The sequence below is a fragment of the Littorina saxatilis genome, linkage group LG4, assembly GCF_037325665.1.
Source record: "Littorina saxatilis isolate snail1 linkage group LG4, US_GU_Lsax_2.0, whole genome shotgun sequence".
In the NCBI taxonomy this organism is placed as follows: domain Eukaryota; kingdom Metazoa; phylum Mollusca; class Gastropoda; order Littorinimorpha; family Littorinidae; genus Littorina; species Littorina saxatilis.
In genome coordinates this window covers 22,342,443-22,365,936 of record NC_090248.1, presented here as the reverse complement: position 1 = coordinate 22,365,936, position 23,494 = coordinate 22,342,443, and the positions used below count along the sequence as shown (strand labels likewise).

General features: G+C 47.0%; 2 protein-coding genes and 1 non-coding gene across 5 annotated transcripts in view; 1 reads left to right on the top strand and 2 right to left on the bottom strand.

The window, feature by feature from the left end:
* LOC138964245 (uncharacterized) overlaps positions 1-23,494 on the bottom strand; it is a 421,872-nt gene that overhangs the window by 116,159 nt on the left and 282,219 nt on the right. The window lies entirely within an intron of this gene.
* Positions 1,867-18,551, bottom strand: LOC138964242 (OTU domain-containing protein 5-A-like). 3 transcript variants are annotated; one of them, XR_011455058.1, is made up of 11 exons: positions 17,892-18,551; positions 16,111-16,204; positions 15,713-15,777; positions 14,833-14,989; positions 14,264-14,412; positions 13,426-13,488; positions 12,159-12,287; positions 11,244-11,403; positions 3,978-4,121; positions 2,717-3,262; positions 1,867-2,682 (listed from the first exon to the last, which is right to left on the bottom strand). XR_011455058.1 is itself a non-coding variant. In XM_070336143.1 (10 exons), the coding sequence occupies exons 1-10, from the start codon at positions 18,405-18,407 to the stop codon at positions 3,057-3,059; spliced, it is 1,683 nt and encodes a 560-aa protein (XP_070192244.1). In that variant the 5' UTR covers positions 18,408-18,551; the 3' UTR covers positions 1,867-3,056. The 3 variants fall into 3 exon arrangements, 2 of the variants coding, with proteins under 2 accessions (XP_070192244.1, XP_070192245.1); XM_070336143.1 differs by having other exon boundaries at positions 1,867-3,262; XM_070336144.1 differs by having other exon boundaries at positions 1,867-3,259; positions 17,892-18,550.
* On the top strand, positions 19,383-19,453 carry Trnag-gcc (transfer RNA glycine (anticodon GCC)). The gene has a single exon. It is a non-coding gene; the product is annotated as a tRNA-Gly (tRNA).

Here is a 23,494-nt window from a genome sequence, read left to right as displayed (position 1 = left end):
AGTAAAATGCTATTTATGAAATTTGGCGTAAGTAATATGTAATTTGTCATTTTTGGCTCACGTAAGTGTAGCCTATGCGATGCTAACTTTTGTCTGTCTGTGCGTGCGTGCGTGCGTGCGTGCGTGCGTATGTATGTCTGTGGAAGAAACTTTAACATTTGACTGAACACCGAAATACTAATTTTACCTGGTTATTATTCAAGCAACAGCTTCAAAGTATTGAAGCAATGATCAACATTTCGTCGGCACGTATGTAGTTAAAGTGTGTATCCAAAGAAAACGGGTGGTGGGGGGTTTTGGGGGGGTAAAAACAGCTGACTGGTTTGTGTTGTGTGTGTAGACCAGGTCAGGGGTCAAGGTTAGGTCAGATCGCGTGAAGGAATGTGGTATAGATACAGTTAGCACCGAGCTGCAGTTCGCCGATTCAGAGAAGACGACTCATGATTTCACATTGTTCGGTTTCGTAGCTCCAGAAAAATAGATAAAGAAGATACCAAAGGAGATTTCCTACAGGTTAATCTGCACAGCGTGTTTCCAGTGTCTGCGCGAGGAAGCGCTGTCAAAAGTGCAGTGTCGATCTGGCCATCTGGCAGTCGTGTCCCCGTAAGTAGGCTACAGACAGATCTAGATCTAGTGTCTCGCACTCTTGCACCGTGTCACCTATGCTTACTGTGAGTGTGTATGTGTGACGGAGTGATTGAGTTTGTGTTACTGTTTGTCGATTTCTTACGTGAGCCTTGAAGGCTTCGCCTCTTGTTTATTGTTGATTTCAGACCATCATTTTTCTCGATCTTCTCTCTTTCTTTTTTAATTCCTTAGTTGCAGCTTCAACAAATAATATTTGTTTACACATTATCCTAAAATATGGAACAGTAATCTGCACCAAAATCAGTTATTCCAAAAATTGTTTCAACGTGGCCAGATACTCTTGCTTTTTTCACCACTGAGTACAACACTTAAATTTCCACAGGAAATATCAATTATATCCACTTCATGAGCGCAGTAAAGTGAAAAATCATCAGAAATAAATCTGACTTGCGCTGTCAGGACAAACTTCTACGCTGACAGAATTCTGACATACACATTTATTCGTTATAACTTCAAAGCATACAGCAGCCATCGCTTCATGACTACGTCCATTTCACCACACCTGGTGTTCCCCTCTGGTACTAAATTGTGCAGAAGGAACATGCAGTGCATTGCAAAGTATTACATTTATACATTACAAGAACTCAAATCAAATTTGTGTGCTCTTCCTTTTTCATCTTTATACAATACACTGTACACAAAGTACGATTAAAAAGTATCAAAACAATCACAATCTTACCCCAAGTCAAGAAAATCAAAAAGCCTGCAAATCAGTGTTGTGTTCTATCATATACCATTACCAAAATACTCTTCAGTTTAAACAACTAAAAATAAGAAATAAAGAGAGAGAAGAGTGAAGTCATTCACTCCGTTCCTTCACATATGCACTAGCTCTGATAAATGCAGAATTGCCAGCATAGAGTCGGAGTTAACCAAAAGCCATGTCTGTTTTAAAACTAAACATTTCCTTTTAGATACTTTATTTTAGACTTCAACTGGTATACTGAAAGCTCTGTGCATGTCTTTTACAACTGAACAAGAAATATGAGTTCAAAATTTGACATTTGTTCAGCAACGACTTACAAGAGTTCTTTCATGGAGCTTTTTCGACTGGAAAGGCATGACATTCAAATGCCAGAAACAAAAAGATGTTTTTCCGATGACACAGCTTCATCATTTCATCTCTCGAAGACTGTATAACTGTCTCGACCAAAGGAAACCAATTTACAAGCTTACACCATCACTTCTTGGCAAAACACGCTAAGGCTGTTTTGTTCCGAAAGTAAACTGTTTCAAACCCACAGCGTACCATGATTTCAGTACCATTTACCATGAGAGATCGGGGGTTACTGCTAGAAACTTCTGCCTCACTGCTCAAAAGAGCTGGCATACAATGACGTAAGCATGGTCCACTGAAGGTTGGCCACCAGACAACAGCAGCCTTCACAACCTTTGATTTTGCATTAATCTTTGACTAATCTTAGATGGCGGTCACAGATGAGTGTCTTTCTGCATCAGAGGAGTATCAAACACAGATTTCAAGCGGTCTGCACTGACTGATTCACTTTGTTATAAGACGACTCTTTACTCCATTTCTCTTGGAGAAGGGCCCATATGCTTTAACCCGTGAGCATATTTGTTTAAATTCTTTTTCGGCATTGTACAATAAACGATGTTCATGGTTCTTCATTAAACAAAAACATAAAACACAACACATATCGAGCAGTTCTTGATTTAGTGAATCAATCAGGTTCTTCGAAGGTACTACTTGCACTTCAAAGCACAAAGGTCAACATACAAACTTCACTGACTTCTGTCTATGACAGGCTGACAAAAACCAGATGTCGCAAGCCACCAAACCACATGTCAACCTTCAAAACACAGCAACTTTCTAGGTATGCGTACAAAAAATATTCAAATTTGTTTCTTCATCATAAGCTTTGACCAAAATTCCAATCAAATGTTGATTCCCCCTTTTTTTTTGTCTTCAACAAAATGTTCTGAACAAGTAGCCTTTTTCTTGTCGGCAGCATGTGTTTTGAACAAGTGTCTCTCCTTTTTTTTTGTCGGCCATAAGATAATCTGTACATGAACCTTCCTTCTCTTGTACGACATTCTGTTCAAGAACCTTCCTTTTCTTGTCGGCCATACGACATTCTGTTCAAGAACCTTCCTTTTCTTTGTCGGCCATAAGATAATCTGTACATGAACCTTCCTTTTCTTGTCGGCCAAAAGATAATCTGTTCAAGAACATTCCCTTTCTTGTCGGCCATAAGATAATCTGTTCAAGAACCTTCCTTTTCTTGTCGGCCATAAGATAATCTGTTCAAGAACCTTCCTTTTCTTGTCGGACATAAGACATTCTGTACAGGTATCTCCCCAATTTTTCTGTCCGCTCAAAGAAAGTTTATTTGTACAAGTACCTAACTAAGTGAAAAGCAAGCCAAGAACACCAATCCTACAGGGAACTAGCTGTCACAAAACATGTATCCTGGGTCGTGGCTGGTACTGCAGCTGGCCACACCCACGCCCATGTCGCTAGTGGTGACCGTGGCGGAGGCGGAGGAGGAGGAAGAGGAGGAGGAGGGGGTGGCCTTCTGCTTGAGGCTGTCCAGGTACTCTTGGTGCGAGATGGCCATCACCTGCGCCATGATGTCATCCTCTTCCCAGTCTGCTGCAACATGGATGTAGCATGAACAATGTGTTGTAACATCAATGTAGCATGAACAATTTGCTGTAGTGTAACATGGATGTAGCATGAACAATCTGCTGCAACATGGATGTAGCATGAACAATTTGCTGCAACATGAACACTTTGCTGCAACATAGATGTAGCATGAACAATCTTCCGCAACATGGATGTAGTTTGAACAATTTACTGCAACATGATTCATGAATGTAGCTTGAACAATTTGCTGCAACATGGATGTAGCATGAAGAAGTTGCTGCAACATGGATACAGCATCCACAATTTGCTGGGACACCAGTAAAGCATGAACAGTTTGCTAGGACATCAACACAACTTTAACAACCTGTTGAGTCCTCAGCACAGCATGAACAGTATGAACATTAACAAATGCAAGAACAACTTACTGGAACATTTGTTTCAAATTCAATTTGTCTGTAAGTTTTCCTGGTGGGTAAATTGGTCAGTTTTTCCCATCACCTGCGTCAACATGTGTCCAGACCTGCTTGTATTTGGACCTAGTTTGTTTGCATACCCGTGTTGTTCATGGATTGTGAAAGCTTGAAAATATCTAGCATTTGCTAGCCACAAACACAGATTATGGCAACCTTAATGGCAGCATAAAGGGCCATGCACATAAAAGTCAGCTCATAAAAAAACAGACAACCTTAGCACATGAATGCAGAGGAAAAAGAATACTTACCATACATAGCTGTGGGCATATGATCCACCAGGGAGGACGTTTCACTGAAGCCTCCCACTGCTCCAGTCTCAGAACTGCTTGCAGCTTGTTGGGCCATCTCAATGCTAGGCTGGTGGGGACTGCAACGTGGAGACTTAGAGGAGCCTGCAAAAGTCAAGATAAAGTACTTTAAGGACATTTTATGGAAGAACATATGTCTGTACTAAGCACATGCTGTTTAAAAAAGATTTTTTATTCCAACTTTTCACATCATTTTTATTGCCAATGAAGATAATTGTGCAATGTTGTACCCAAACCACCCAAGAGCGATCAGCTGCTTTGAAAAAAATATATCCTAACTGAGGTAGCTAAAAGCCAGCACATTATAATAGTGTCTCACAAAAAGTGAAGAGTGCCAAAACTGTCACCTCCGACTGGCATACACCTTCTGACTAACATTACACCTTCAACCTTTGTAATTTTCATGATGGTAGATGCAACTCCACAAACAACTCCACTCTCTTGTATATTACACGATCATCATCTTCTCTACCTCTCCATTCTTTCTCTCAAGTGCACTAAAGACCCAGTGAAAGCCAGAGACCTGAACTAAAGTGTTACTTATTTATGATGGTAGATGCAACTCCATAAAAATATTCACGCTCTTGTATATTACACGATCATCATCTTCTCTACCTCCCCATTCTTTCTCTCAAGTGCACTAAAAACCCAGTGAAAGCCAGAGACCTGAACTAAAGTCGAAAATTTCTAAGATAAATTTTCATTTAATTAATATACTTACTCAACTCACATAGTTAGCATTAACTTCAGTTTATTGCTTAGGTATTGAAGTAGTACTCTACCCTGGTAAAGGGGGGAGGAACCCCCAAAAGAAATAAAGTCCTAAAGGACGGGAGTTTCCTCCCCTAGCTGCCGCCCGCGCCCTCTATAGGCCGCCCGCGCATGCGCGGATCCCGCCAACAGGCGTCATTCCCCCACGAAACATACACCCATAACACATAGAATGTTAGCGGGGAAGGTTGGGAGGGTATAAGATATGTGAGTTGAGTAAGTATATTAATTAAATGAAAATTTATCTTAGAAATTTTCGATTCAATAACATATTCTTACCTCAACTCACATAGTTAGCAGATTGCACATAAAGGCGGTGGGATACTCACATTAGTCCCTGGGAAGAATCTGGCCTGCGGCAACCATTGCTGGGAGGCAGCTCGTCCCGTCCAGCCGAGTGCTCGCAATGTCGCGGAGGTAGAAACTCAGGAACACGTCCTGGGATGTCCAATAGGCGGCTTTGAGTACGTCCGCCATCCTGCCAGACTTGAGGACTGCAAGGGATGTTGCCCACGCTCGCGCCTCGTGAGTTCGAGGTGATCTTAGAGGGAGAACTGACTGCCCCCCCCCCCTTGTGTCTGCCACCACTGATATGCGAGCCTAATGAGTGTGGAAGACCATCTGGTGAGCGTGGTTTTCGCTATGTCCTTATCTCGCATTTTGTTCAGCGAAATGAAAAGCAAATTTTTGAGAAGCTGATCTAAGCGGAGCTGTGCGGGACAAATAAGCTTTAAGTGCCCGTACCGGGCAGTTCGAGAGATCCGGATCACCGGGGGCTAAAATGTCCCGGAGAGGCCGGATGGAGATCACTGGTGAAAGCTGGTCCGGTTTTTGGTTCTTTGCAAGAAAATCGGGCCGAAAATGCAAAGAGATGGAGCCGTGGCTTTCAAAAGCGATGTCGCGGTCTAGGCCAGAAAGACCGTGTATCTCACTACCTCTACGCGCCGAAGCGAGCAGCATTAGCATGAGCGTCTTTCGCGTAAGGTTAGAGATGCTAGCGCTTTGTATTGGTTCGAAGGAACTAGAGCGCAAGAATTCTAGTACCAGAAGCACATCCCAAGCCGGGACCGAAGTCCTTGCCGCTGCAGAACTGAGGGCCGCGCCCTTTAGCACACTCGCGATGACTCCCCCGAGGGAGATGGGGGAGACAAAGATTGGGAGGCGACGCGAGAATCTCGTGGCGAAGAGGTCAATCCTCGGGCGCGCTACTTGCGCCCAAAGACGCAGGAGCGCATGATGGGTGATGGTCCACTCCGTGTGGAGGACCTGAGAGGAGCGGCTGAGAGCGTCGGCCAGGACGTTCAGACAGCCGGGCAGATAGCGAGCTGAGATCAGGATCTGATGGTGAGCACACCAAGAAAGGATCTCGCAGGCACGAGTGGACAACAGCTGAGACCGAGAGCCCCCATGCTTGTTGAGGTAAGCAGCTACCGTCGTGTTGTCGGTATGGATCAACACATGGTTGCCCTGAAGGGCAGAGACAAAATGCTGAAGTCCCAAGAAGACTGCCTCGAGCTCGAGGCGGTTGACGTGCCAAAGCTGCTGCTCCGGGGACCACCGACCGGAAGTCGTGAGTGTGTCCAGGTGAGCTCCCCAGCCCTTCTGAGACGCATCCGAGAAGAGATGCGTTGAGCGAAGAGGTAGCGCTATGGGCACTCCCTGCGTGAGCCAGGCAGAATTCATCCACTGAAGAGTGGTCTGCCGAAACCAATGCCCGAGAGGGATTTCCACATCCCACCCCTGTGAAGTCGGGTTCCAGGCTGAGCTGAGGGCCTCCTGAAATGGGCGCTTGTGTGCCCTGTTGCCCCGACAGGGAAGCCAGAAGGACCTGCAGCTTGTCTATGCGACGCTGCGTGGGACGGACTGTCCATGCGCATATGTCGAATACCAAGCCCAGGTAAGAGAATGTCTGGGAAGGCGACAACTCGGATTTGATCTGATTGATCTGAAAGCCAAGAGTCTGTGCCTGGGCAAGGACAAACTGGGTGTGCTGGTGACAAAGAACTTCTTGGTGGTGAAGGATAAGCCAATCGTCCAGGTACACCCTGAGGCGGACGCCGTGCAGCCGCACAAGGGCGCAGAACTGGCGCACCACCATGGTGAACACCCAGGGGGCGAGAGAAAGCCCGAAGGGTAGGGCTCGGAACTGGAACACTCGATCTCCCCAGACGAAACGGAGCCACTTCCTGTCCGCCTCGTGCATGAGGATGTGAAAGTAGGCGTCCGTCAGGTCGACGGACGTCACCCAGTCGCCGGGGCGAAGCGCCTCCCGGACGTCTGCAGGAGTTTCCATGGTGAACCGAATCTTTCTCAAGAAGCGGTTCAGGGGAGAGAGGTCCAATACGGGGCGCCAACCTCCGGAAGCCTTGGGCATGACGAAGATTCGTCCGTAAAAGCCCAAGGAGGAGTGGTCGAGAACCTCTTCTATTGCCTGTTTGTAGTAATAGGATGATCTCCGCTTGAATCACCTCTCGATCGCCGGGGCTGACCGGAAACCGGGAGTTGGAGGGCGCTCTGAACAACGGGGCTTTGTCTCCCTGCCAAGGGAGACGGAACCCCGATCGAATCACCCCCTTGATCCAGAGACTGTCCGTCCGAGACAGCCAAGCTGGAAAGGCCCGGGAGAGGCTGCCCGCCACCGAAGGGGTGGAGGGCGGGGGGGGTGACTGGATCGGGGGTGTATCATTGGGGGTGGGGCTTGCGCCCGGACCCCCGCTTCCCAAAGGAAGGCTTGCGCTGGTAAGGGCGGGGCCGTGCGCCGCCCCTTCCGGCGGGAGGAGCTCTATGCCCGAATGACTTGGCAGGTGCCGGAGCAGGACCGCGTGGTGCTGAGTCCTTATTCCTTCTGCTGCTCTGTTGTTTGAGTGCAAGTTCGGACAACCGAACCACCTGCTGGTCGCGGGCTTCTTCGGTTTGCTGGCGAAGAGCGTCCAGTGACCGAGAGCCCAGCAACGCCCCTTCCGAAAAGGGAGAGACTCGCAAAGAGTCCAAGGTGGCTCTGTCTGTCAGACGAGAACCGTGCAGAAAGGCTTCGCGTCTCCAAAACAACCTGAGAGTAGAGGCGCGCTGCGTTAGTCATCTGGGTATCCGTGACTTTCGCGAGAGCCGCCAGTAGCATGGCCGCGTCGGCCTCCACTGCATCATCTCGAAACTTAAAAGGATCGATGGATGATGAAAAAGCTCTCGTCAACGAGCGGATGAGCGTCTCCGCTAAGGATGAGAGCTCGAGAGAGGAGCGTCCAGTCTCCTCTAACCCCAGGAGACTCTGTTCTGTGCAGACAGAGGATCTCTCACGACTGTAGCCGTCGTGCCGCAGGCGAGCTAGTTCCGGTGTCACCGGAAGTGGTGCCTTGGGCAAAGAGAACGAGGAGAGGAGAGAGAGGGGCTTACCCGGAAGCCGCGATTTTCTAGAGTTGGCTGGTATGCCGTTGCCTGTGTGTGCCGAAGCCAACCAGGGCTGATCAGAATCGGGAGCATTGCCATGAGCGGCCAACAAGGGGAAGGGAGATGCAGGGTCAGCACCCAACACCTGAGCCATGGCGAACGACACCGAAGGCGATTCGAGAAAACGAAAACGAGCCTTAGTGTCACCCGCGGCTGCGAAATCCGCCCAGGCGGAAGGAGGAGGAGCGGCAGAAGCAGATTGGGCAGAAACGCCTTCAGGGAAGTACCGTGAAGTGACCTCAGCGGCCAACTCCAGAGTAGGTCCAAGTTTGCTGGGAATCCACAAAGGTGGGTCAGATTCGGAGCGCTCGTCCTCAGCGTCCATTTCCTCCACATAATCTTCCTGATCGCCCTCCACATAGGAGTCCGGGAAACCGGAAACCCACGCCTCGGCAGGGGAGGAAGTGGCCAAGGTCGGTTGGGCAGAGCTCGGAAAAACCGGAAATTGCCCAAGGACGGAAGTGCCGGCCGCCGGAACCGAAAAAAACGGAACCGGAAGTCGAGGCCGGAAGTTGGTGTGACGCCGGAGGCGGAAACGCAGGGTCGCTGCCACCGAACACGCCAATGCGCTGACCTCCACCGGAAATGCTTGCTACGGCACAACCGGAAGTGGAGGGCGACAAAGCGGACGCCGGAACCGTAAAGACGGAACCGGAAGTCGCGGTCGGAAGTCGGTGCGACACCGGAAGAGGGAAAGCAGGGTCACTGCGATCGAACACTCCAGTGCGCTGTCCTCCGCCGGAAGTGCTAGCCACAGCACAACCGGAAGTGAAGGACGACAATCCGAAAGACACAGGCCGATGACCGCCGACAGGACCCTCCAGGCCGCAACCGGGCAAGGAAGGTGCTGATGCCAACGCAGGACCCCCCGAGCCACGAATGGGCAAGGGAGGTGCTGCTGCCTGCCCCCCAGAGGCCGGAACAGTCGAAGCTGAACACAGGGGCGCAGGCTGACGAGCGGCGCCGCTCCCCGGCACAACCGACACAGGGAAGGACGACAATCCGAAAGACACAGGCCGATGACCGCCGACAGGACCCTCCAGGCCGCAACCGGGCAAGGAAGGTGCTGATGCCAACGCAGGACCCCCCGAGCCACGAATGGGCAAGGGAGGTGCTGCTGCCTGCCCCCCAGAGGCTGGAACAGCTGAAGCTGAACACAGGGGCGCAGGCTGACGAGCGGCGCCGCTCCCCGGCACACCCGCCACAGGGGCGGAATGCAGGCGAGGAGAAGCCGTCCTAGACCCCCGACCAGGGGAAAAGGGAACGTGAGAGCCCCCAAAAAGATGGGAACCCCCACCACCGCCATCTTCCGCCGAAGTGCTAGCGGCAGGCGGAGCGGAGAACGCGAACTCTCCTGGAAGGCCAGGGGAGTAAGGCAAGAGACCGGAAAAATTCGGCCCGATGTCGGCCGACGTGATGGTGGCCGAAGGCCGAGTCCGTGAAATCGACGGGACGTTAACCGCGCCGTGCTGCGAAATCGACGGGACGTTAACCGCGCCGTGCTGCGAAATCGACGGGACGCTAACCGCGACAGGGCGGGAAGCGACCGGCGAGAGAGGCACGCTTTTATCAGCCGCATGCATCGACTGCAGATCCTGTTTTAGCGTGGCAAACATGGCTAGCATTTCTTTACGCGTGACGATCTCGCTAGGGCGAGGAACCGGTGAGCGCGAAACCGGTGAAAAGACCGGTGCATGAGAAGTTGAATCAATGGAGACTCGCGCGGACTTTTAGTCGCGGGGTCGAACACCTGCACGGAGGATTTTTCTGGCACGGCTGAAGGCTTAGTCGTTGCGGAAGAGTTCGGCGTGCGAGTCTTAGCTTTAGATTTGGATTTGTCTTGCTCCTTCCCTGAGAAGGGAGGAGAGAAGGAGGCTTGTTCTTAGCTTTGTCAGCCATTGAAAAAACGAATACCGACACGTGGTGATAATCGCGGCGAAATTCGTAAATTCTCGAAACGAACTCGAAGAAAACTCGAATTCGAAGAACGCGTCGAAGAAATAAAGGAACAATCTTACCAGAGACTCTGCAGAAACCAGGACAGATGGCCTTCCACAAAAGGCCAAGAGAATAATCAGAGTACCAACGACACACGTCTGAACAATAGTGTTGAAGTGGGTGGAATGACGCCTGTTGGCGGGATCCGCGCATGCGCGGGCGGCCTATAGAGGGCGCGGGCGGCAGCTAGGGGAGGAAACTCCCGTCCTTTAGGACTTTATTTCTTTTGGGGGTTCCTCCCCCCTTTACCAGGGTAGAGTACTACTTCAATACCTAAGCAATAAACTGAAGTTAATGCTAACTATGTGAGTTGAGGTAAGAATATGTTATTGAATGTATTATGATGGTAGATGCAACTCCAAAAACATATTCACTCTCTTGTACGTTGAACGAGCATCGTCTTCTCTATCTCCCTTTCTTTCTCTCAAGTGCACTGAAGACCATATGAAAGGCAGTGACCTGGACTAAAGTGTTACTTTATTTATAATGGAAGATGCAACTTAAAGAAAAATATTCACTCTCTTGTACGTTGCATGACAATCGTCTTATCTACGTCCCTTTCTTTCTCTCAAGTGCACTACCGACCCTACGAAAGCCAGAGAATTGAACTAGAGTGACGGACGCAGTGGCCTAGTGGATAAGACATTCGCCTCTTATGCGGAAGGTCACGGGTTCGAATTCCGACTGCGTCTGGTGGGTTAAGGGTGGTGATTTTTACGATCTCCCAGACCTGCTAGGGCCTTAACCCCCTTTGTGTGAACACGCAAGCACAAGACCAAGTGTGCACAGAAAAGATCCTGTAATTCATGTCAGAGTCGGTGAGTTATACAAACATGAAAATACCCAGCATGCTTCCCCAAAAATAGCATGTGGCTGCCTGATTGGCGGGGTAAAATCGGTCATGAACCTTAAAACCCACTCGTACAAAATCATGAGTAAACGTGGGAGTTTCAGCCCATGAACAAAGAAGAAGACGAAGAACTAAAGTGTTACCTGGTACAGCCACATCAACGGTGCCAGGGTGCTGGGGGGAGTTCTGGCCGCTGCGGGTGCGAGGGGACCGACTGGTTCGAGCCTCAGGAGACCCACTGCTCCCTTCCGCCATGCGTGAGTACTCGCTGGCCGAACTGCATGTAGCACTGGCTGAGCGGTTCTGGAACAAAAAACACTAACTTACTGACTGCAACATACTTCAATGTCTTTTGGATAAAGTGTGAGTATTTTACAAAGAGCTTGAAAGTTAACTTGGAGGCGGGCAAATGTGCTAGAAAAGCAAAGAGAATCCAAACAATTTCTTTCTGTGTCATTTAACGGTCTCAACGCTGTCCTCACCTTACTCCCTCAAACTACTGCAATTCTCAACAAGAAAAGCAAATGCTTAGGCCTAAAAAAAAAAATAGGTGTGGTTACGGTAACCCGACCTACCCTATTTTTAGGGGCCGACCCTATCACTTTTTATTACATTTGTCAAAAAAAACAAACCACACACACAAGAAAACGAGTGCAGAAAACGCAATGAAAGCGAAAGCGCCCGAGTCACACACTTATTTCCCTGTCAAGTAGGTTTAATTTGTACACATTAGAAAAAAAAAGTTAAAAAAAAAAGAAGAAGTGATTGCCTACCTTCCTACCCTATTTTTTTTTGCTATGTTACCGTAACCACACCTATTTTTTTTTTGGCCTTACACGACTTCGTCATGTCCCATTACAGTGGATTTCCCCCCTTTTAAGACCCCCCCAATAGAAGACTTATTAGCATGAACGGACACTGCTCATTACTAAGACTCACTGATTGCTCAGGCGAGTCAAAAAGACTCCAAGCTCATCATTTTTGCTCATTTATGTCAGGAAAAAACATGTTCAAACTTGTCTTGATTTTTGCAGCACAAATGGTGTAGCATAACTCACAGGTCCTCTCTGCTTGGCAGCCTCCTGATCCTTGAGCCACTGTAGGTAGGACTCGCGGGCTACCTGCTCTTCTATACTCTCCTGTGTCAGCTCCCAGTCTGTCTCTCGCATCTTGTCCTCAAGCATGGCCTGCACACATGGAATGAAATGAGCACAGCGGAATTCAACACCCCTTCTTTTTTAAGACCTAAACAAATCTGAGAAAATCATGGTCTTGTCAAATCATGATTCTTATAGTTATAATGAAAATAAAATTGCCGGTGTTATGAGCAGAAAATGTGAAAAAGTGTATCTTAAAAGTGTCTTATTCCTGCAAGACAAAAATCCTCTTCCTCAAGCAAGATTGGTCGAAGTCTACTTCACAAAGCTCACTGCACCCAGCTTTGGCCCTTTCTTTCTTTATTTGGTGTTTAACGTCGTTTTCAACCACGAAGGGTCATATCGCGACGGGGAAAGGGGGAAGATGGGATAGAGCCACTGGTCAATTGTTTCTTGTTCACAAAAGCACTAATCAAAAATTTGCTCCAGGGGCTTGCAACTGGAAGAATGCAAGTTTCCAGTACAAAGGACTTAACATTTCTTACATAATGCTTGACTAAAATCTTTACAAAAATTGACTATATTCTATACAAGAAACACTTTGCTTGACTAAAATCTTTACAAAAATTGACTATATTCTATACAAGAAACACTTAACAAGGGTAAAAGGAGAAACAGAATCCGTTAGTTGCCTCTTACGACATGCTGGGGAGCATCGGGTAAATTCTTTCTCGTCCCAACCAATATGGGACTCCCCCTAGAGCTTTGGCCCTATATTTTCAGTCAAAAGACTTTCTGAAATCTTCACGAAGTCGACTTAGGGCTCAATTAAGTACAGCCTTACAAAGCTTGACTGAAGCAACTACTGAACTAGTCTCTTGGGTGCACATAGGAAAGCATGTTTGTCCGTCCATCTAGAAAAGAACATTATATTACCGTGGTAATCAGCTTACACCAAGTCACCATGAGGTAAGTTATATGACACAAAATAGGTCAAACATATATATTCAAAAGTCAAACCTGGACATTGCAGGGATATCTTTGTTCAAACAGACAAAAAATAAGAGAATTTCATTTACAATGTACCAAGAAGTTAACTTCACAATACAAAAGATATATTTTTTGGAGAAAGTAAAGTTAAAATCTAGGATATTTGTTCACAGTGAAAGCTTTTCCTTCTCCTCATGTACATGCTCTGTAACCCACAACTTCATTCCTGATCACTTACTTTTTCCAAGTGAACGTCCTCGGATTTCTGGAGAGCCTTGTCCATTAGATTCCTATCAGCTTGCTGAAAAAAGAAAGACAGAGTTCTAATACTCAACAATACAGGGAAACCCATATGTTTTGCTTGTAAACCTCAAATAATGAGGTTCAAATTTTTATTCCCTGAGTAACCAAGGCCAAACCACACACACACACACTTGAAAAAAACAACTTTCAGAAGTTAAATCTCAGTATGGTGACCAAATCATGCATGAATGTGCGACTAGGAATGCCAAAAATAAGATGCAGACATTGCAGGTTTTAAAACACTGGAAAAGCCTGTTCAAGACAGGAATTGGCATACCACCTCAGCTACTTTCACTGTTGAATTGTTCCCACTATGTGTATTCTGCATGCACGTGTGTGCTATATTTTTTTTATATTTAAGACATATTTGTGATGTGCATTACTACTTTTTGTGATTGCATGAACTACACCACATCCAAATTTCTATAAAGAAATAATAAAGTTGTCTTTTGGCTTATTTGTTTTGACATTAGAAGGCAGTCTTATTTGTGATGTGCTTAACATAAACATGTTTGTTCCTTTATGGGATCGTTTTTACAACACCGCGTCCACATTTCTCTATGAAAATAATTACGTTGTCTTATGCCATATTTGTTTTGACACTTGTAAAGGCCATCTCATCTGTGATGTGCAAAACATGTTTGTTCCTTTATGGCATCGTTTTTACCCATCGCGTCCACATTTCTCTACGGAAATAATACAGTTGTCTTATGCCATATTTGTTTTGACACTTGAAGGCCAAGGCGAATTGAAGCAAAAGTGTGGAGGTTTACCCCTGGTTGGTAGCCAGGCAGCCCAAGACCCACACCGATGGTGGCCTTGTAAGGATCCACGACGGAGTTGTAATGTACACCCTGGTGGTAGCTGATCCTGATTGGTTCATTGTCCGTCTTGTACGTACTGTGAAACGTGTTCATTGGTTCTGAAAGTAAAGAACATTTACACTTAGGGCTTTTCTTGATGGTGACTGGCATCCTAAGCTTCATATCTTTGAATTTGGTAACTTACTTTATATGCCATTCACATTTTTTTTACACAATGAAAACATGAAACAGAGTTGCTTCAGAGGAAATGTTTCACAACTTGCCTATTCTTTCAAAAAGGAAGTTAAAACAAAATTGTCTCTCAACCGCAACCAAAATTGGCTCTACCCCCCCGACAATTATTAGCATCCGTCTGAATATGGTAAATGAACATTCCATCATAAAATGACACTGCAATGAAATTATAACTAACACAGCTGTATACATCAGCACAGCCCTTCTATCCAGATCAGGTAATCATCAGTAGCTTCTCGTCATAAATGTACCCTCAAAGCAACAATGTAATACAGAAAACCTACCCATACTGTACTGGTACACTTCCACTGGTCGGTTAAACAACTCCGCCATGGCCTGGATTTCCAAGTGGTTGCCGTGGCAATTTTCCATACGCTTTCTGTTCAAGTAGGTGTTGAAGTCCTCGGTGACGTACTGCGAGAAGAACTCTGCATTCTTTGCCTAAACAAACAAAAAACCAAACACCAGTAAGGATACAGTCGAACTGTCATTTCTGATCCACTACAGTCTGGCTTGATGAAAACTTGTCCTTCATATCAATCTAACAACACAGAATTATAAGTTCTTTTACAATGAATTTGGTGATCACTTCCTAATATCATGAGCACTATGACTTTAAGACGATATGTAGAAGTACATCTGTACAGAAATAAAGGGAAAAGAAAAAACTGCAGCTCCACACCACTGAGAACCACATGTAACAAAGAATATGAAGTGTACTGTAATGAAAGATGCCTGTCTTTAAATACGTTTTCTTATTCTAACTTTTTTGATGACAGCTGCTCATCTTCTTCTTCTCCGTTCATAAGATGAAACTCCCCGTTTTTACGTGTATGATTGTTTTTGAGCCATCTAGGCAGTCATACACTGCTTTCGGGGGGAGCATGTAGGGTATATTTGTTTTTCTATAACCCACCGAACTTTGACACAGAATATAGGATCTTTTCCCTGTGGACTTGGTCTTGCTCTTCGTGTACACACGAAGGGGAATAAGGCGCTAGCAGGTCTGCACATAAGTTGACCTGGGAGATCGGAAAAATATCCACCCTTAGTCCACTAGAAGCGGCCGGGATTTCAACATGCGACCTTCCACATGGGAGGCCAGCTTCTTATCCATTAGGCCATTGCGCCTGTCACAGTTGCTCATCTAATGCTTTCACTCACCATGTAATCTATGGACAGATTTCGTACAGATGAGTGCATCTCCTGGTCTCCATAAATCTGGTCCGCTGAAAAAAAGAGTTGAAAATGTAATAAGCATGGATGGAAATTAACTTACATCTACCAGGTAATATTTTGGCATTAAAATGGAAGACAAATTATACAAGATGAAACAAAAGTGCATTATCAGTAACCTTTTACTAGTTTTAGTACTTTAAGTTTTACTTGTTCTACCTCCTAAAGACCTGCATGGTGGTTTTCTCTGCTATGAACATCAAAGAATTACTGGTCTATAGTGACAGTCTATACATCACAAAAGAAAAAACGTTTCCATACATCCAATGACTTTAGTTTAAACTTCTTAAGACAGTACTCATAACAAAAACAAAACGACAACATACCAACAGCTCTGAAAAGGCAAGCACCATCCTCTCCCATCTTCTTGATGATGAAACCTTTCTTTTCTTTCAAGGTTTGTTCAAAGCAACATTCCAACTGAAAAACAGAATGAAGTTGCTTTGAAACAAAGCGCATGGCCTCATACAAATGTCAATAGAAAAGAAAGTCATATCATGCAAAAAAACATTGCACAAGGCATCAGACATTGATGCAACAATATGAAATGACTGGCCACACCAAGATGCCAAGAAGCGAGCAAGAAAGTAAGATGAAGCTATTTTTCTTTTTGGCCGTGGCTGGAGAACCGGAGAGTCAGTTACAGGGCCTCCAGGCTCGGGGACCGACACTCTCCAAAAGCTACCTTTATTTTGTGAGGTCTGATGGGTCGTTCTAACTTCTATTAAGATTTTTTTCTCAAGTTCAATTCAAAGAACTGTGGTCTTGCTTTTTTGGCAAAGATTAATGGAGATCAGTTTTATACTCAGAAAGACTTGTAATTTGGCAAAAGCACAATCACTGATGAGCGACTGACTGTAGCGAGAGATGCGGTTCGCAGGAGTCAGAGACATAGATTGCAAAGCAGACTTATGTTTTGCCATAACTGTAACAAATGTTATGTTTTTTCCTCCATGTTAATGTTTTATGTACTGCATTTTGTTCAATAATGCTGCTCAGTTCAGTCTAGCCTCAGGACCAGTTTGTTTGTTTGTTCGTTCATGGGGTGAAACTCCCACGGCTTTTACGTGTATGACCGTTTTTACCCCGCCATTTAGGCAGCCGTACGCCGCTTTCGGAGGAAGCATGCTGGGTATTTTCATGTTTCTATAACCCACCGAACTCTGACATGGATTACAGGATCTTTTTCGTGCGCACTTGGTCTTGTGCTTGTGTGTGCACACGGGGGTGTTCGGACACCGAGGAGAGTGTTATGGAGTGGTATTGCCCGGTTTTTAGACAATCATAAATGCCTCTACACAACTCTATAAATTTAGTATTTGTTTACAGACTTGAATGTAATCTGAAAACGCTACCAACTGAGCTACATCCCCGCCCTGCCTCAGGACCAGTGATTCATGTTGCTTGGTTCACAGACGAATCAGTTAAGAGATCAATGCCGAATCAGCTTTCTTTTTGCTATCTCAGTTCGATCACCGAAATTAGTGCTTTGGAATAAAGAAGAATAGAGAAAAAACTAAAGAAAGGACAGTTGAGAAGGAAACACTGAAAGAAGTTTAAGATTTGTTTTAAATTGCAATGGAAGGGCTCAAACCTACGACCTCTAGCATACTTCGCTAACAACTAAGCTAAGAACGGATACCTGTCACTTCAGGGAAAAATAGGAATGTCTATGTTTGTGAGATACCGGTGACTGCCGGTTCTCGGGCTCTGTAACCAACTCGCCGGTCTCAAGCCACTCCGTTTCTTTTTCTTGCATGCGTTTATTCCTGTATCCAAGCCCTAAGACTTTCGCTATGAACTTAAAAAATCTTTATCCTGCACACACTCACAGGGGTGTTCGGACACCATGAAGAGTCTGCACAAAGTTGTTCTTGGGAAATAAATCCCTTGCAGAACGACGGGGTGGAACCCACGCCGATAGCATTAACTAGTTTCAAAGCCAGCGATGCTACTGACTGAGCTATCTCCACGCCCTACTTACAAACTTTACAATGCATAATGTTCCGCAACACAACAGTTAAAGAACACTCTTTTCCTCATTATGAATCATCTAATAAGTGTCATAATCTGAGTAACACCAGAAATAATAACAACAGGTCAGCACCTCTTCCCTGTTCTCAGGAACTGCTGCTGGTGGTGCAACATGTTCATCACCACTGTTGTATCCATCTTCTTGATCGAATCCAGCACCACTGGTGCCAGGTGAAGCTTGACCGCTGCTCGAGTGACCAGAGTGTGCCCCTCTGTGTTTCCGAACAGTCCTGTGTGGAGACGATCTGTGTCGCCTCTTATGGTTGCTGGAAGAATCATGACTTTCGAAATCGAAGTCAAACGCAGGAGTGCTTGGGTGAAGTTTCTCTTCTCTGGAGGTCGACGGACCCCACCTAGTCGGAGACGTTCTGCCCCGACTGGCTTTGTCCAACCGTGTGTCTGTGGGTGTCGGGTGGTGGTAGTGTCCATGAGCGTGTGGATGTGTCAAAGTATGGCCGTGTGCGTGATTATGCGTGTGGGCATGACCGTGCGGATGAGGATGTGGGTGTCCGACACCCGAATGTGCATGTTCCGTGTTCTCAGGATCGTTCTTGTCTTTTGTTGCCTTCTTCTTCGGTAATATAGTCATGGTGAACACGCCAAACCCCACAGTCACTTTCTTGAAAGAACTATACAGTTGACTGCCGTGGTAAATAGTCAAAATTCATGAACTTGGAGATGGAAACAGTGAATTAAAGCAGACGTCAGTCTACCCTCTCTACGATATATGGCGTCCAAGTCCATGATAGTAGTTATAAAGCGCCCTCTATCAACAAAGGGTACTTCACTCTTGACTACAAAAACACTTCCGGAAACCGAACCGTGAATTTTCGATCGCTCAGTGGATAGCTTTGAGCCACTCATATGCGCGTTTGTTGACAAATGAGGGCCCCAAAGGGTTTAAAATCGTGATCGTGATTGGCGTTTTTTGACCTTTCTGTGACCGTGATTGCCGAAATTTCCATTTCTGTGATCGTGATGGGACTTTGCCCGTGATCCGTGATGACAAAAAAATCAAGTCTCGTGATCGTGATCGTCATTTGTGTTCGTGATCGTGATGGGCATTATTGCAAAGCATTTTATTTTCAACGTACATTTTTCACAGCTGTATCACTCTATGATCCTCTATTCGTCAAGGTGTTTGTGATCGTGAAAAAAAAAATCAAGGTAACTGTGATCGTGAAAGCTAAAATTTCCCTTCCCGTGATCGTGATGATACCCCCCCTTTGGGGCCCTCACAAATCATTGGAGTCGATTTCGTTCCGAAAACGTTTGTTTTTTCAGTTTTGCGACTTATTTTTCCAAAAATAAAAACTGTTGACACGAGACTAAGACAAAGAGAGCGAACGATTATAGAAAAGAGAAGACAAAACAAAAGCTGCTTTTGTGAAATCACACTGCTTGTCAGCCGATAAGTTCCTCGTTTGCGTCTATAAGTTTTGCCTTATTTCCGAGTTTTGTAACGAAATTTTTTTGCTAAATAATGTTTACAAGTGAAGTGGAGTTGATGCCAAAGCAGTCTGTGTGCAAATAACCTTTATATTTTCCGCCAGTGTTCTCGTCTGCATCGGTGGTCTAGTGGTAGAATACTCGCCTGCCACGCGGGTGACCCGGGTTCGATTCCCGGTCGATGCAACTTTCTTTTGTTTATATATATCAATTAAGGTCTTAATTTTTATATGCATGATTTGGGCTGCTCCTGTAAAATGTGTGGAATTTTATTATACCGTTTTTGGCTCACGAAGTGTAGCCTATGCGATCGTAACTTTGTCTGTCTGTGCGTGCGTGCGTATGTGCGTATGTGCGTGCGTGCGTGTGTATGTCTGTGGTAGAAACTTTAACATTTCGTCATTTGAAGACGTCACATTATGGCGTAAGAGGGTTAGACGTCACGCGAAGGAATGTCTCGGTCATTGTTAGTTTGAGCGGGCCGAGACTATTTGGCAGTCGTGTCTGTAAGTAGGCTACATGGAGACAGACAGATCTAGATCTAGTGTCTCTCTTTCTTGCACAGTGTCACCAATGCTTACTGTGTGTGTGTGTGTGTGTGTATGTGTGACGGAGTGGTTGAGTTTGTGTTACTGTTTGTCGATTTCTTCCGTGAGCCTTGAAGGCTTCGCCTCTTGTTAAGATTATTTTTTATTACTATTGCATCATTTCTCATTCTTCTTCTTCTTCTGCGTTCGATGTTGGTGGCCGTGCTAGATCCTCAGACCAGTGGCTGCCAGGAAGTCCGCAGTCTTGCGCAGTTCGTCGGCAGGACCCCAGAGTTTGGCTCCAACACTGGTCTCTTCTTGCCAGAACTTCTGGCGTATTGTCTCTAGATGGGGGCAGTTCTGGAGAATGTGCTCCGGAGTTTGCTCTTCCGAGCCACATTCACAGTGTGCGTCATCCGCAAGGCCCAGTCTCTTGAGGTGTTTCTTCAGTCCACAGTGCCCTGTCCTTAGACGGAAAATGGTGGTTTGGCTTCTCCGGTCTAGTTTGTTGATGGGGTCTTCCTGTGGGTTGTAGTCTCCGTTTCTCTTTTTCCAGTTTTCTTTCTTCTTCCGTTGTAGAAGAGTCTTGGCTTCTTTGTACGAGGTGGAGTTGTGTGGTTGGGGAAGTCTCGCACCTCCTTTTGCTAGCCTGTCCGCTTCTTCATTGCCGGCAATGCCGACATGAGCCGGTATCCACTGGAGCACCACCTTGTTGTGTTGAGACAGGGTGCTGAGGCAGTTGTCGAGTTGCCTGGTGGGGAGGTCAGTGGGGCCAGACAGAAGGGACTGGAGGGCGGACAGGGAGTCAGTGAGGAGGACGATGTTTTGCCGACTGCGGTCTTCCCCTGCTGCGTGCTCTGCTGCAGTGATGAGGGCGTGGAGCTCGGCCCTGTAGTTCGAGCTCAGGTCACCAGCTGGGACGGAGAGGGAGGTGGTGGTCCCGTTTGGGCGACGGATGTAGACGCCACTGCCTCCATTCCTTACGGCGTTCTCTGAGGAGCCGTCTGTGTAGACGTGAGTCCAGGTGCAATGTGGGTAGCGATCCTGAATCATCTCCATGGCGAGGGCCTTCTGGACATGTGGTGACTGTTCGCCCTTTGCTGTCAGTCCTGGTACATCTGTTCTGACTTCATGGAAGCTCTTGCGTGGGGCCCAGACGTCTGAGACGAGTGTCTCACAGCAGTTGGGGTCGGCTTCCAGAGCTTCAGCATACTCCGTTTGGAGGTCCTTGACCTGATGTTTGAGGCTCTTTCGTTTCAGCCTGTTCTTGGTGCCCTTGTTGAGGTTTTGGTGAAGTGGGTGAGTGGTCAGTCTCTTCATCTTCTCTCCCTGGAGGACAGCTTTGTACTCTCGTCTGTCCTCGAGTGGTTCCAGGTCTGCTGTTTTCTCCATTTCTTGGATGGGTGTACTTTTCATGGCACCGAGGATGATCCTTAGCCCCATGTTCTGGACTTTGTCCAGCTTTCCTTTGTTGGTTTTGGAGGCAGTGGTCCATGTTGAGGAGGCGTATTCCATGACCGGTCTGACAGCGCCTGTGTAGACCTGTTTCAGAATGCCAGAGTTTGCGCCCCACTGGGTTCCTGCCAATTTCTTCATGAGCGAGAGCTTCTTCATCGCTCTTCCTTCTGTCGCTTCAATCTGCGGCTTCCACGTCAGACGTGTGTCCAGGGTGACTCCCAGAAACGTTGGCGTGTCGACCTGTGGGACTGCTTGGTCTTTCAGTTTCAGCAGGACCTTTTCCTTGGAGGTGGAGAGTGAGAAGAGAGTGCTGACCGTCTTGGTAGTGTTCAGCTGTAATGCCCAGTGTTCTGACCAGCTGGACACGCTATTGATGGTGTTCTGGATACGGTGTGTTGCTGTGGAGGTGTGTTCTTCTGCACACCAGACTGCAAAGTCATCCGCATGCAGGGTGTTCGAGACATGTTTTGGCACCGTTGTTGTGATGTCATTTATGTAGACGAGGAAGAGGGTAGGGGAGATCACTCCGCCTTGTGGGACACCCTCTCTCAGCTTCACGAGGTTGCTGGTCGTCCCGTCTACCATCACTCTTGCTGTTCTATTGAAGAGGAAATCACTCAGCCACTTGAACATCTTGCCATGGACGCCCGCATGCAAAAGCTTCAGTAGCAGCCCTTCCTTCCAGACTGTGTCGAAGGCCCGGGACAGATCAAAGAACACTGCCAGGACCTTCTTTTTCTCTTGGAAGGCATCTTCAATCTCCTGCGTCAGGAGGGCAAGCTGGTCTTCGGTGCTGCGATGTTGCCGGTAGCCTGTTTGGGTGGGTGCAAGGAAAGATCTGGACTCAAGAAGCGACAACAGTCTCTTGTTCACGATCCTTTCCAGAAGCTTTCCAACGCAACTGAGTAGGCTGATGGGTCGATAGCTGGATGGGTCACGCTTATCCTTTCCTTTCTTCGGGATGGGTCTTATAAGGGCGACTTTCCAACTCGTAGGCACAGTGCCTGTCGACCAGCTCTGGTTGTAGATGGACAGAAGGAATCGCTTTGCACCAGGGCCGAGGTGCTTCAACATGTCGTTGGAGATGCCATCAGGGCCTGGGGCCTTCTTCTGCTTCAGCTTTCTCAGTGCTTCTTCCAGCTCACGGAGGATCAGACGTTCGGTCATGCATGGGTCCAAATCAGTACTTGCTGTGTTGTGAAGTGCAGCTCGAGTCTGGCTTCTGACATCCTTCAGTCTGTCAGCAGGGACCGTCACTGTACTATCTGCCTCAAAAGCTTTGGCGAAGACATTTGCGGCTGTTTTGCCTGTGACATCTCCGGTGTTAGTGTGGAGGGTGACCTTCCTCCTCCCAGAGTTGTCCTCGTTCAGTGTCTTGGTCAGCTGCCATAGCTTTTGAGTGTCTTTCTCCATGTTTAGGGAGGCCGTTTTCTCTCTCCAGCTGTTCTGGGTTTGGCGCTGCTTTTCTTTGTCAAAGTCTGTCCTTATCTGCGAGTGTCGCGCCACATTTTCAGGTGTGGGGTCCTTCTCCATGTTTTCTCTCGCTTCGCTCAGCTTCTTGTGCAACTCTTCCAGGGCGTTGTTCCAGTACGGTTTGTAGTCACGCCGCCTGCCTCTTGGAATGGACTTTTTCGCTGCCTGGAGTATGGCGGAGTTGAACATGGAGGCGTTTCTGTCGACACTGTGCCTATCGAAGGTGATGGACTTTGTGTAGAGGTCAGTGAGTTGGCTGAAGAGCATCCAGTTGGCTTTCTTGTAGTTCCAACTGGGCGGCAGTTTCCCTGTGCTGGGGATGACCTGCTTGGCAATGGTCAGGATTGTGGGTCTGTGGTCGCTGCCTCCAAGTTGCTCGCTGACCTCTCTCTTCGTGATCTTGTGCACGTTGTCAGTGGCTATGGCAAGATCAGGTGTGCTGGTCTTCTTCCACACTCTGGAATAGAAGGTTGGGGGATCATCAGGCTTGTTGACAAGGACCAGCTGGTTTTCGATGAGCCAGTCTTCCACTTCTTCGCCTTTTGCATCCAGACTTGGATAACCCCAGCTGGGGGAGTGGCTGTTGAAGTCGCCAACTACAATCCAGTCTTCAGTGCCAGGTCGAAGACAGTGAAGTTGCATCATCTTGTTGGGCGGACTGTAGAGGTTGCAAATGGTCAGGTTTCTTTCTGGGAGAATGAGCTTCACGGTGATGAATTCCATGTCAGCATCTTCTGATCTTTGCACCTCTATGGAAGACAGGTTGGTT

Excerpts from the sequence above, each read along its gene's own strand:
- LOC138964242 (XM_070336143.1), bottom strand. The coding sequence starts at position 18,407 with ATGACTATATTACCGAAGAAGAAGGCAACAAAAGACAAGAACGATCCT. Across the intron at positions 15,778-16,110 it reads TTGCCTTTTCAGAGCTGTTG|CGGACCAGATTTATGGAGAC; the intron begins GTATGTTGTCGT and ends TCTTTTTTTCAG. Across the intron at positions 13,489-14,263 it reads TGCCTGGCTACCAACCAGGG|CAAGCTGATAGGAATCTAAT; the intron begins GTAAACCTCCAC and ends TTCTTTTTTCAG.